A 13,146-nucleotide genomic window follows, 5' to 3' on the forward strand; every position below is an offset into this window, starting at 1 on the left:
GGTCTCCTCCCTCACCACATGACGAGGTGCTAGAGGAGGAGCACGTGATGGCCACGGCCACATCCTCGTCGGAGGATGAGAGGGGTCAGCAGATGGGCGAGGGAGGCGAGGCGCTCGAGGGCGAGGGAGGCGAGGCGCTCGAGGGTGAGGGAGGTGAGGGGCTCGAGGGCGACGGAGGGGGTACCACTACCCGGACTCCCTATGAGCGAGGTCCCACGAGCCTCCCTCCGGTTCTGCTTCCTCACAACCACTCAGTGATTTGGCCTATGGCAAAGAGGTAAGTAACTATAGATGTTATCACAACTACTTCATAAGATATGTTGGAAATCATAAGAGAAACTAATAAATTTTCTTAATCACTTGTGCAGGGCCTGGTTGGTTTTGTCAGGTACTCCAGCACGCACCCCCGCGAGCATCCTTGGTGTTTTGTGCAGGAAATGGTACCCCGGCATTGTGCAACTGTCCGAAGAGCCGGTGGTGCGGGAGCCAGCCTCCAACTGGGACAGGTACGCGCTGGTCACGGATGACACTTACCGCAACAAGCAGGAGCGGGTATTGGTGGAGTTTTGGGTAAGTTTCTCTTGCACAACATTGCTTAATACATCTCATTCATTGGTTAAATGTTTTATTGAAATAATGAATGGATACATCGGTTTTGTATGCATAAATTTTTCAAGGCCGAAGAAGGACTTGAGGCCCAGGCGGATTGGGCGGCTGCCGTAGCTTGTAGGAAGTACGTCACCGAGATGCACCACCATGGGCGCGTCCAAGCCCACATAGACTACTATAGGTCGGTACTTAAGCAGTCCCTCCCCAAGCCTCAAGCAAGACTGATTACGCTGACCAGGGACCAGTACCTTGAGGTAGGCGAATAACATTCATAATGATTTATTTTGATATTAAGTAGGTTCAATTTCATCTTCTTATATGTCAAATACTTGATGACTTGTAGGTGATTCCTTGGTGGTGTCGATCGTATCCTGAGTGCTGGGCCATGATCGTGGACAAGTGGTTATCATAGGACTTTGTTGGCACGCACGAGAGGCTGCGGGAACAGCGTCTGATGAGGCAAGGTCCAACTCACCATCAAGGCAGCCACAGCCTCTCCGGATACAAATAAGCATACGTGAGTGATTTCTTTTATTTATTTTGATGCTCAATTCTACTTGATTTCTCACCATCTTCCTGTCTTTCTCGCAGGAGGCTACGCACCCAGGCGAGGAGGTCTCGGAGTTCTCTGCGTGGGCTATGTCCCATATGGGCAGGGCGTCGTCCTCTGTCTCCTTCAACCCGGCTGCCCCGCCCCAGGTGTACTCCGACCCGAACGTATACACTAAAGTCCAAGAGTACACGTCCTCGGTAAGGGAGATCTATGGGGAAGATTACAATGTGCGCACTGAGCCCATTGATGCAGAGATGATCATGAGGCTCGGAGGAGGCAAGAAGCACGGGCGGCTGTGGATTACAGACGGCGCCATCGACTCCACCACTGTTCCCTCCCTCGATGCTATCTGAGCACGGAGCACGAGCTCCAGCCAGCCCATACGCTCATGGCCTTCTCCAGCACTGCAGCAGGTCCAGGCACTCCAGGTAATTCCTGTTTTACTCGTCGTACGTTGATATTTACACACCTAAATTAGATTTGCATTACTGATATATTGGAGTAAAATATTGTAGGCCGAGCTGCAAGAAACAAAAAGGCAAAGTCAAGAGCAGAACGCAGAACTGACCGCACAGCTGCAGGCCCAGCAGGTCGCGTTCGAGGCCGCGCATAAGCAGATGGCGGAGATGATGGTGATCATGCAAAGTCTTGGGCAAACATCGGGTGTACCAATGCAGTTTTCAGCTCCTCCACCTCCTACTCCTGCAGCTACTCCTATAAGTATGAAAGTTCACTTTTCGCTTGTGCTTTGCATGTATGTCGGCCTTCGTGCCGTTGTGGATGTCGGCGTTCGTGCCGTTGTTTCTTGCAGGTTTTGGAAACCTCCCCGTGCAGGGGAGGTGCTGCCGAAATTTTCAATTGAGTCTAATCTTTTTGTATTCCTAGATTACTAGATGCAATCTCTAAGTTCCAAAACTATTTTCCCGGATTACTCACACATGCAATCTCTGCTCCTTTGTGCAGCCTCCGTCCGTGGGTTCCAATCAATTTGGTAGTGCGTCACCGGGTGATCCTGCCTTTCCTTCACCACCGTCTCATAGGCTACCTTGATGAGGACTAGTGCTAGGTGATGTGGTTGGACTTTATTGTAATATTTGTGGTTTATGGTTCTGACTTGTGCTTGGATTTCATGAACTTGTCGTAATAAACATGTGAATGATGATGAACATGTGACTTGTCGTTGTAATATATTGTGATTTGTGGTTCACAATTATGGTTGTGATATATTGTGAGAAAATTGGTTCTGTGTGATATATATATATGATGGTTGATATATATATGTATATATATGAAATCCTTGTGTCGATGGAATGCAAAAAACAAAAAAAAAATTCTGCCTCTTTGTCGAGGGCAATGACCAAGGCCCTCGGCAAAGAAGGGTCCTTTGCCGAGGGCCGTCCCATTGCCCTCGGCAAAGATTTTTTTAAAAAAAATAAAATTTCTGCAATATTTCTTTGCCGAGGGCTATGGTTAGAGGCCCTCGACAAAGACTTTTTTAAAAAAAATAAAATTTCTTTGCCGAGGGCCTGCGTGGAAGCCCTCGGCAAATTTTTTTTTTAAAGAATAATTCTTTGCCGAGGGCCGTCCCATTGCCCTCGGCAAAGATTTTTTGGAAAAATTCTGCACATTTCTTTGCCGAGGGCCATGGTTGGAGGCCCTCGGCAAAGATTTTTCAAAAAAAAAAGAATAATTATTTGCCGAGGGCCCCCGGAGACGGCCCTCAGCAAAGACTCCGTCTCAGGCGCCGGCGCCGTGACGGCTGCTTTTCTTTGCCGAGTGCCGCTCCAGCCCTCGGCAAAGGCTTTGCCGAGGGCCCGATAAAGGGGCCTCGGCAAAGACCCTCTTCGCCGACTCAAAATTCCCCGAGAGCTCTTTGCCGAGGGCCGCCCTTGACAAAGCCTTTGCCAAAGGTTAATGGGCCTTTGCCGAAGGCCTCGGCAAAGAGGCCGTCTCCGGTAGTGGTGCATCGATGGATTTGGTCTGTTCTATTGTGCAAGAGCTGTGATCTCATTACACGATCAGTGATCTGTTTCCTTTTCAGAAAACCAAAACCACATGCCCACCACATGGACATGGGTTTCTCTTTCTGTTGGAGGTCGCGTAGAAATCTGCGTGATGTGCATGGTGATCGTCTGAGCGATGACCTCGTCTTTGCACGAGCGGTCTGGCATGCAAAGTACCTGTGTGTGTGTGAACGATGGCTGAACTGTGCGCTGCAACCTAAGGTTTACTGAAGCTGATGGGTGATGATTGTAGCTGATGATATATATATGCTACAACTTAGGCCTCGTTCAGTTGGTCAGGAACGATTTTTAGCCGGATGCTTCCTTCGATAATTTATGAGCCTTGCTAAGGTACATCATTTACCTCATACGAGGTAAGATCTCAAACAAATTTTAGCCCTTGATTTTTGAGTTGCATATAACAATTAAATAATTATTAATTAATTAAAATATTTGGAAAAGGAAAAACAAGAAAAGGCAACAAACTAAACAAATGTGTATAAGATATCTACTATCAAGAATAGTTTGTTTGTTGCCATAGAAACCGATGGAGTGCACCAACATGCAACAACGACATGCAGGTAGAGCGCGCAAGCCAAAGGGTGCCTAGCACCATGCCGGACCTGACAAAGTAGAGATGTAGAGGTACATGTACATCATATACATGAACATGTCATGTGAATATATTGATGGTTTGAGCCTAATCAACATCAAAAGCTGCATTTTGATTACTGAATACTAATGTTGAATTATTAAAATAAATAATTAATTTAAATACCAACATATTCATGTTCCAATTTAAATAAATAACTAAAATGCACCTCTACGTTTGTCACATTGTAGAAAAAATACAACTAACATTTATCTACTTTTAACGTTTATGTACAACTAACGTTGAGATAAGTTACAACTCTACATAGATTAATTAATGAAAAAAATGTTACAGGTCACGTTGGGAATCATCCAATACAAATCCATGGTCACATGTGTTGCATGCATGTTAAATCTCTAATTGATAGATATGTTACCTCAAATTTGATTACTTTCCTATTTTTCAAAAAATAATAAAAAAATATTTTTACTATTACTTCTTAGGAGGTAATATCTAATTATAGCCACCTAGATCTAGATCGACGCCTCGACGGTCTATAGTTATTTAGGGTATCGTAGCAAAACTCATAATTTATATAACGTCGGAATGGTTCCACGTATGCTGGGAACGATCCGTAAGGGCACGTACAATGGTCGTCTTTTTGCCGTCTGGGAGATGTCATTTTTGTAAAAAAATCCCTCGACTCAGTCAATAGACAGGTGTGCCGTCTCTTCGCGAAGAGACGGCGAGGGCTCGTGCTCCCAAGCTATATCGCCCGCTCCAGCACCGTTGTACGACGGGGGCTCGTGCTCCCAAGCTATTTTTTATCACCTTAATTTATGAGTCTGTACAAGAATTAATTATCTTACAGATAGCCTAAAAGACAACCCATTGTATAATTTGTCTGTATTGCTGTCTCTATGTGACATGACCCGTGCTTGCAGACGGCAGCTGTCTAAACTGTTGAACGTGCCCTAACGGGGCCTCAGTCCTTACGTTGGATTTGGTAGCGGCGTGGCGGGCGCGCTCTCTATGGTCAGTGCATGCATGTTAGCAAAGCTGGCCAATATAGAGCCACTACGTAGAAAACGATTTGTAGCAACGGTTCAATTTTTTTGTAGGGGCGGCTGGTGATGGAGCCGCCCCTACAGTGGCGTGCTCGGGTGCCCAGACACCAGCCGCCCCTACAAATGGAACAGCAGGGGCGGCTGGTGATACGAGCCGCCCCTACAAATATAGTATGATTTTTAGGGGCGGCTCAATCACCAGCCACCTCTAGAAATGGTATTTGTAGAGGCGGCTGGTGATTGAGCCGCCCCTAAAAATGGCCCGTATTTATAGCTTCTATTTGTAGGGGCGGCTCAATCACCAGCCGCCCCTACAAATGACCCCCATATAAAACTGAAGCAGCACCTTCTTCCTCCTCGGGTCATTCAACCCGTGAAAGAAAGTTGAGGAGGGCTTGGGCACCTCCCAAAAATTACTTTACTAAGGGGGGAAGGTTTTGGTCTCAAATCCTTTGGTGGAGAGGTTGTAAAAGGTAAGAAAATGCTATTCCACACTTTTTTTTGAAGTTTTAATGGTTGATTAGTGAATAATTAAAGTTTTGTTTTTCTCTCTCTTCTATGGTGCTTGAGCTATTTATGAGCAAATTAGATCCAACTTTTAAATGTACTAGGGTAAATTAGGGAGGGGAACAAGATCATACCCTTATTTGGTCCATGTTTCTTGATTTTAGTGAACCATTAGTTAGTTTTATGGATGTTTCATGTGCATGTGATCTAGATCTAGGGTTTGGTTTTTTTATTAATTTCATTTTTGTAAATTTATGTTTGATAAAATTGGACTAGGGTTTATACGAAAGATATTGTGTAAAGTATAATTATTGCTAATTGTTGTCTTTGAAATTGTTTATTGTAATCAATAAATATGTATTTTAATTATTTATGGATAAATGGGCCATTAATTAATTTTCCTCTACCATGGTGTGTTTGTAAGCTTCATGTAATTATATTAGATTTATATTCATATATATCTGAGGTATATACAATTATTCTCAAATAATTATTACTTTGATTAATTTTTATATATATCTGAATAAGTAGTCCTTTAATGTTTATTTTGTTGTTGTTGTAAAAGATGGAGTACAGGAACTCTTGGATGTATGGTTCATTAAGGTTCAAGGCAGGTTTCCGTGAAGAGGTGGATAAATTTATTGAAGCCGCAACGAAGCATGCAACGACATTGAAAGAGAATAAGGATACAATTATTTGCCCCTGTAAAGATTGCAAGAACTGTATGGCATGGACAGATGTGACTATCATCAGATCACATTTGATTATACGAGGATTTGTTGAGGACTACACAGTGTGGATTCATCATGGTGAAACGGTTATTGTTAACGACGAGGATGAGGAGGAATACGACGATGAAACCATAGAATCCCTGTCCCAATATTCAGCCGAGCTTGATGCACAAATGGATTTCGAGTTTGGCAATGAACAAGGTGGTGATGCTGGTGGTTGGGATGGTAACGACGAAGGTGGTGCCAATAATGATGGTGGAGCACGTGTCGGAGTTGAAGATGATTTAGATGACATGATTCGAACCCTTGGACCAGAGATTTTACTAAATAGCCCGAAAGGTCTAGAAAATTTGGAAAGAGTGACAAAAGCATCGAAGGAGACTGTGTATGGTGTTGAAAAGGGTTGTCCGACACATTGGACATTGCTACGTTTCGTGCTTGAGCTGCTCATCCTGAAGGCTAAGTACGGCTGGTCAGACTGTAGTTTCAATGATCTATTGCATCTCCTGTCATGGGTGCTGCCACAACCAAACTCAGTTCCCGCCAACACATACCAAGCGAAGAAGATCATAAGTCCATTGACAATGGGGGTTGAAAAAATACATGCATGCCCCAACCACTGTATACTTTTTCATGGTGAAACGTTCAAGTCATTGGATAAATGTCCCCGGTGTGGGGCCAGCCGGTACAAGAACAATGACCTTTACGGTGGGGACGAACCATCCACGGGGAAAAAGAGGAATAAGAAGGGTACAAAAAAGGTGGTACAAGAATCTCAGCCCCCAGAGGACACTCCATTAGGCAACGATGCAAAGCAGAGAAGAATTCCTGCCCTGGTAATGTGGTACCTGCCAGTGACCGACCGCTTGAGACGTATGTTCCTAAACCCTAAAGAAGCCGCACTCATGACATGGTGGGATGATGAGCGCAAGGTGGATGATGATAAGATTGCACACCCGGCTGATTGTAGTCAGTGGCAAAGGTTTGATGAGAAGCACAAAGAATTCAGCGATGACCCAAGGAATGTACGGTTTGGCCTGAGCACCGATGGAATGAATCCCTTCAATGAGAGGATGAGCAACCACAGCACATGGCCAGTGATCTTGACCATGTACAACATCCCAACATGGTTGTGTCAGAAGAGAAAGTACCTTCTCCTCACTATTCTTATTTCTGGCCCTAAACAACCAGGCATTGATATAGACGTGTTCCTCGAGCCCTTGATGCAAGAAATGGAGAGACTATGGAGGCATGGGGAGCAGATGTATGATGCGTTCCGAAAGGAGGACTTCATATGTAGAGCAATAATATTTGTTACTACCAATGATTACCCCGTGTTGTTTGCTTTGTCTGGACAAATCAAAGGGAAGACGGGATGCTTGGTTTGCTTGGATGGTACTACATGGGTGTACCTGGATGCATCCAAGAAGATAGTTTACCTAAGGAACCGACGCTTCTTAAAGACAAGTCACAAGTACCGCAGCAAATTGTTCTTTAGATTTTATGACAACGCCCTGGAGATTGAACCCCCTCCGGAGAGACGTCATAACGGAGAACATGTGTACAGAATGGTGAAAAATATACGCGTCGTCTATGGAAAGAAGAATCCAGATGGGATGAACAGAGATAGAAGCACACCTCCTATCGAAGGCGTACCTTTCAAGAAACAATCGATCTTCTTTCAGTATCTGCCTTATTGGCCAGACTTGGAGGTCCCCCATGCCATTGATGCTATGCACGTACAGAAGAATGTCTTTGAGAGTCTCATTGCTACCTTGATAGACACAGGCAAGTCAAAGGATGGTCTGAAAGCACGGAAAGACATGGTGTAGCTAAACATGATGCCACAGCTTCACCCGGTACCTGAGGCTAATGGAAAATACACTCTGCCCATGACGTGCTTCAACCTAACACCAGACGAGAAGAGAGCTATATGCACTTTCCTGAGGGGGATCAAAGTCCCGACTAGGTTTTCAGCAAATGTGAAGAATCTAGTGTCGATGAAGGACTTGTCAATAACACACTGCAAGGCTCACGATTGCCATGTGATGCTGACAGTGTTTCTACCTATTGCAATCAGGGCTATAAAGCCAGAGTTCTTGAAAATGGCCATCACCCGCATGTGCTACTTCTTTTCGAAGATCTCACAGAAGACGATTGGTAAGGAAGAGCTGAGTGACCTACATAAATTTGTGGTGGAGACACAAAACCAACTGGAGATGTGTTTACCTCCTGCTTTTTTTGATATAATGCCACATCTCATGATTCACATGGTTCATCAGATACAGGCGCTTGGCCCTTGCTACTTGCATGAAATGTGGTCCTATGAGCGGTTCATGTCGGTTTTAAGTCGATACGTGCATAATCGAGCATACCCAGAGGGCTCCATGATAGAGGGTTACAGTACTGAAGAAGTCGTCGAGTGCTGTCAAGAGTACCTAAAAGTACAGAAAGGGATTGGTAAACCCGATTCTCGTCACAAGGGTAGGCTGGCTGGGAAGGGCACCAGTGGTAGAAAAGTGTTCATCGACCATGATTACAAAGAGGTGAGTCGGGCGCATTACAGTGTCTTGCAGAGTACACAACTGATGCAACCGTATATTGATGAACACTTGGCTATCATTATGGCGGAGAGAAATGGCCGCTCGGATGATTAGGTCATGAAACAGCACAAGCAACAACTAACTATATGGTTGAAGGACCAAAACATACCGCCTAGAGAAACCATAGACTCTATTACCATCAGTAGGTTGGCGGAGGGGCCATCGAGACAAGTGACATCTTGGAATGCTTATGACATCAATGGGTACACGTACTATACCCACGCAAAGGATAGTAAATATGTGAACCAAAACAGCGGCGTTCGAATAGAGGCTCTCGATGGATTCAGGCGAAAGATCCAATACTTTGGCATCATTGAAGAGATATGGAAACTTGACTATGGAAGGGATATAACGGTGGCCCTGTTTCGATGCCACTGGATCAAACAACACCAACTGAACGAGATCGGATTGAGAGTCCTGGACCTCGAGAATCTAGGCTACCAAGATGACCCTTGGGTGCTCGCTTCACATGTCGCACAAGTTTTCTATATGTCTGACCCACAAAGTAACCTCCCCCCGAAGAAGAAGACAAAGCACGTGGTTGCCTCCGGGAAACAACACATTATTGGAGTTGATGGCGAGGACAATGTTGAAGCTTACAATAACTATGATGAGATGCCGCTATTCACAGACTTTCCTAAGAAGATCAGTGGTGTGGAAAAGAATATCCCCAAAGATATAATGCCATGGGAACGAAAATGTGTCAAGGGGAAAGTCGTTACAGCGGGCTAGCTAGTTGTGTGTGTTTGTAAGGCTTCATTTATGCATGCATGTGAGACTATATATTTGTGTACGTGTGTAAGACTACATATTTTTGTATGTGTGTGAGACTACATTTTATGCATGTGTGTGAGACTACCCTTTGCAACATCTAGATGACTCTATTTGAACATCCACTCTACTTGGTCAAACTTGCTCAAATGAGACACTAATGACCTCAGATGAAAAAACTCTGAATACCAAGTTTGATCATCTCAGCAAGATCTACAATTGTTACATAGCTCATTTTCCCATTTGATAAAGTTTTATCAAACACTAGTCATAAATTCTTGAATCTCATAGACTTTCTGAAACTATGTCACACACTTGTGAAATTTGAACTACATTTTGTTCAAACTTTCTCAAATGAAAAAATGGACTATATAAGTATTGTAGATCTTGATGAGCTGAACAAACTTGGTATTCAAAACTTTTCAATTTGAAATAACCTAGGGTTCTGAAAACTAGTTTGTAGGCGTTGAAATTTAAAAATCACAAATTTGAACCATCCAAACTTTTTCAAATGGAAAGTTGACCAAAACAACAATTGTAGATCTTGATTCGTTTATCAAACTTGGTATTCAAAACTTTTCAATTTGAAGTCATTTACAGTTCATAATACTAGAGTCAAAGTGTTGTTTTTTTATTTGACCAAATTTGACTTGGTCAAACTTGCTCAAATGAGACATTACATGACCTCAGATGAAAAAACTCTAAATACCAAGTTTGATCATCTCAGCAAGATCTACAATTATTACATATCTCATTTTCCCATTTGAGAAAGTTTTATCAAATACTAGTCACAAATTCTTGAATCTCATAGACTTTCTGAAACTATGTCACACACTTGTGAAATTTGAACTATATTTTGTTCAAACTTTCTCAAATGAAAAAATGGACTATATAAGTATTGTAGATCTTGATGATCTGAACAAACTTGGTATTCAAAACTTTTCAATTTGAAATAACCTAGGGTTCTGAAAACTAGTTTGTAGGCGTTGAAATTTAAAAATCACAAATTTGAACCATCCAAACTTTCTCAAATGGAAAGTTGACCAAAACAACAATTGTAGATCTTGATTCGTTTAACAAACATGGTATTCAAAACTTTTCAATTTGAAGTCATTTACAGTTCATAATACTAGAGTCAAAGTGTTGTTTTTTTATTTGACCAAATTTGACATGGTCAAACTTGCTCAAATGAGACATTACATGACCTCAGATGAAAAAACTCTAAATATCAAATTTGATCATCTCAGCAAGATCTACAATTGTTATATATCTCATTTCCCCATTTGAGAAAGTTTTATCAAACACTAGTCACAAATTCTTGAATCTCATATAGACTTTCTGAAACTATGTCACACGCTTGTGAAATTTGAACTACATTTTGTTGAAACTTTCTCAAATGAAAAAATGGACTATATAAGTATTGTAGATCTTGATGATCTGAACAAACTTGGTATTCAAAACTTTTCAATTTGAAATAACCTAGGGTTCCGAAAACTAGTTTGTAGACGTTGAAATTTAAAAATCACAAATTTAAACCATCCAAACTTTCTCAAATGGAAAGTTGACCAAAACAACAATTGTAGATCTTGAATCGTTTAACAAACTTGGTATTCAAAACTTTTCAATTTGAAGTCATTTACAGTTCATAATACTAGAGTCAAAGTGTTGTTTTTCATTTGACCAAATTTGACTTGGTCAAACTTGGTCAAATGAGACCTTACATGACCTCAGATGAAAAAACTCTGAATACCAAGTTTGATCATCTCAGCAAGATCTACAATTGTTACATATCTCATTTTCCCATTTGAGAAAGTTTTATCAAACACTAGTCACAAATTCTTAAATCTCATATAGACTTTCTGAAACTATGTCACACGCTTGTGAAATTTGAACTATATTTTGTTCAAACTTTCTCAAATGAAAAAATGGACTATATAAGTATTGTAGATCTTGATGAGCTGAACAAACTTGGTATTCAAAACTTTTCAATTTGAGATAACCTAGGGTTCCGAAAACTAGTTTGTAGGCGTTGAAATTTAAAAATCACAAATTTGAACCGTCCAAACTTTCTCAAATGGAAAGTTGACCAAAACAACAATTGTAGATCTTGAATCGTTTAACAAACTTGGTATTCAAAACTTTTCAATTTGAAGTCATTTACAGTTCATAATACTAGAGTCAAAGTGTTGTTTTTTCATTTGACCAAATTTGACTTGGTCAAACTTGCTCAAATGAGACATTACATGACCTCAGATGAAAAAACTCTAAATATCAAATTTGATCATCTCAGCAAGATCTACAATTGTTACATATCTCATTTCCCTATTTGAGAAAGTTTTATCAAACACTAGTCACAAATTCTTGAATCTCATATAGACTTTCTGAAACTATGTCACACGCTTGTGAAATTTGAACTACATTTTATTCAAACTTTCTCAAATGAAAAATGGACTATATAAGTATTGTAGATCTTGATGACCTGAACAAACTTGGTATTCAAAACTTTTCAATTTGAAATAACCTAGGGTTCCGAAAACTAGTTTGTAGGCGTTGTAATTTAAAAATCACACATTTGAACCGTCCAAACTTTCTCAAATGGAAAGTTGACCAAAACAACAATTGTAGATATTGATTCTTTTAACAAACTTGGTATTCAAAACTTTTCAATTTGAAGTCATTTAGAGTTCATAATACTAGAGTCAAAGTGTTGTTTTTTTATTTGACCAAATGCATTTGTAGGGGCGGCTAGATCAGGAACCGCCCCTACAAATAGGAGGGAGTATAAATAGGAGAACCGACGCACGGGAGTCAGTCTGGGCGCTGTCTTCTTCCACCGACGCCGTCAGGCTGCCCGCCCCCGCGCCTAGGGTTTCCGCCGCCAGTCCCGTGCCCGCCCCCGCGCCCTCGCCCGCCCCCGGCGCCCGGCGCTCGGCGTCCCACACCCGTCCCCCGGCGCTCGGCGTCCCGCACCCGGCCCCCTACGCCCGCCCACACCAGCCCCCGATCCCGCGCCCGTGCCCGTGCCCGCCCCCGGCGCCCGGTGCTCGGCGTCCCGCACCCGGCCCCCGGCGCCCGCCCCCGCGCGCCGACCCCCGTCGTCCCACGCTCGGCCCCCCGCGCCCTCCCCCGCGCGCCGGCCGACCCCCGGCGTCCCGCGCCCGGCCCCCGGCGCCCGCCCCCGCACGCCGACACCCGCACCTGGTCCCCGGCGCCCGCCCCCGCGCGCCGACCCCGGCGTCCCGCGACCGGCCCCCGACGCCCTCGTTTTCAGGTATTCATCGTTTTCAAGTTTGTTTATCATGTGTTCATGAATTAAAGAAAAAGTATTTCTTCATCCTTGCTGCTATTTCCATCAAACAGACTGAAATATTTGATAAGACATTTTCATATATCTAGTGTGGATGATAACTTAGAGATGAAGTGTAGGACGGTGATACATACTTTTGGAGTTTAGTATTTAGTTTAGCAATGGCCACCCCTAGTTTCTTCATTTTTCTTAATAACATACAGTAATCCATGGCTAAATTGGTTCATGCATCATTAGTCCCCCCCTCCAAATTTATTGATGGGCCCCCATCTTCTTTATGTTTGCAACGTTCAACTACCAGATAGATATATGCACCTGAGAGGTCCGATATGTTTGTTGACTTATATTAAATTCATTCAAGAATTAGCACAACTAAACTAGACGACGGATCGGATGGATGCCT

The 13,146-nt window shown here is 42.9% G+C and overlaps 1 protein-coding gene across 1 annotated transcript in view; it reads left to right on the forward strand.

The window, feature by feature from the left end:
- LOC136462677 (uncharacterized) overlaps positions 1 to 12,801 on the forward strand; it is a 32,915-nt gene extending 20,114 nt beyond the window's left edge. Inside the window, exons 4-6 of the mRNA XM_066461745.1 lie at positions 1,678 to 1,794; positions 12,176 to 12,707; positions 12,797 to 12,801. Coding sequence (XP_066317842.1) covers positions 1,678 to 1,794; positions 12,176 to 12,707; positions 12,797 to 12,801 — 654 coding nt within the window. The remainder of the gene's footprint in view (positions 1 to 1,677; positions 1,795 to 12,175; positions 12,708 to 12,796) is intronic.
- The last annotated feature ends 345 nt before the right edge of the window (positions 12,802 to 13,146 follow it).

Source organism: Miscanthus floridulus, chromosome 1 (assembly GCF_019320115.1).
Source record: "Miscanthus floridulus cultivar M001 chromosome 1, ASM1932011v1, whole genome shotgun sequence".
Lineage (NCBI taxonomy): Eukaryota > Viridiplantae > Streptophyta > Magnoliopsida > Poales > Poaceae > Miscanthus > Miscanthus floridulus.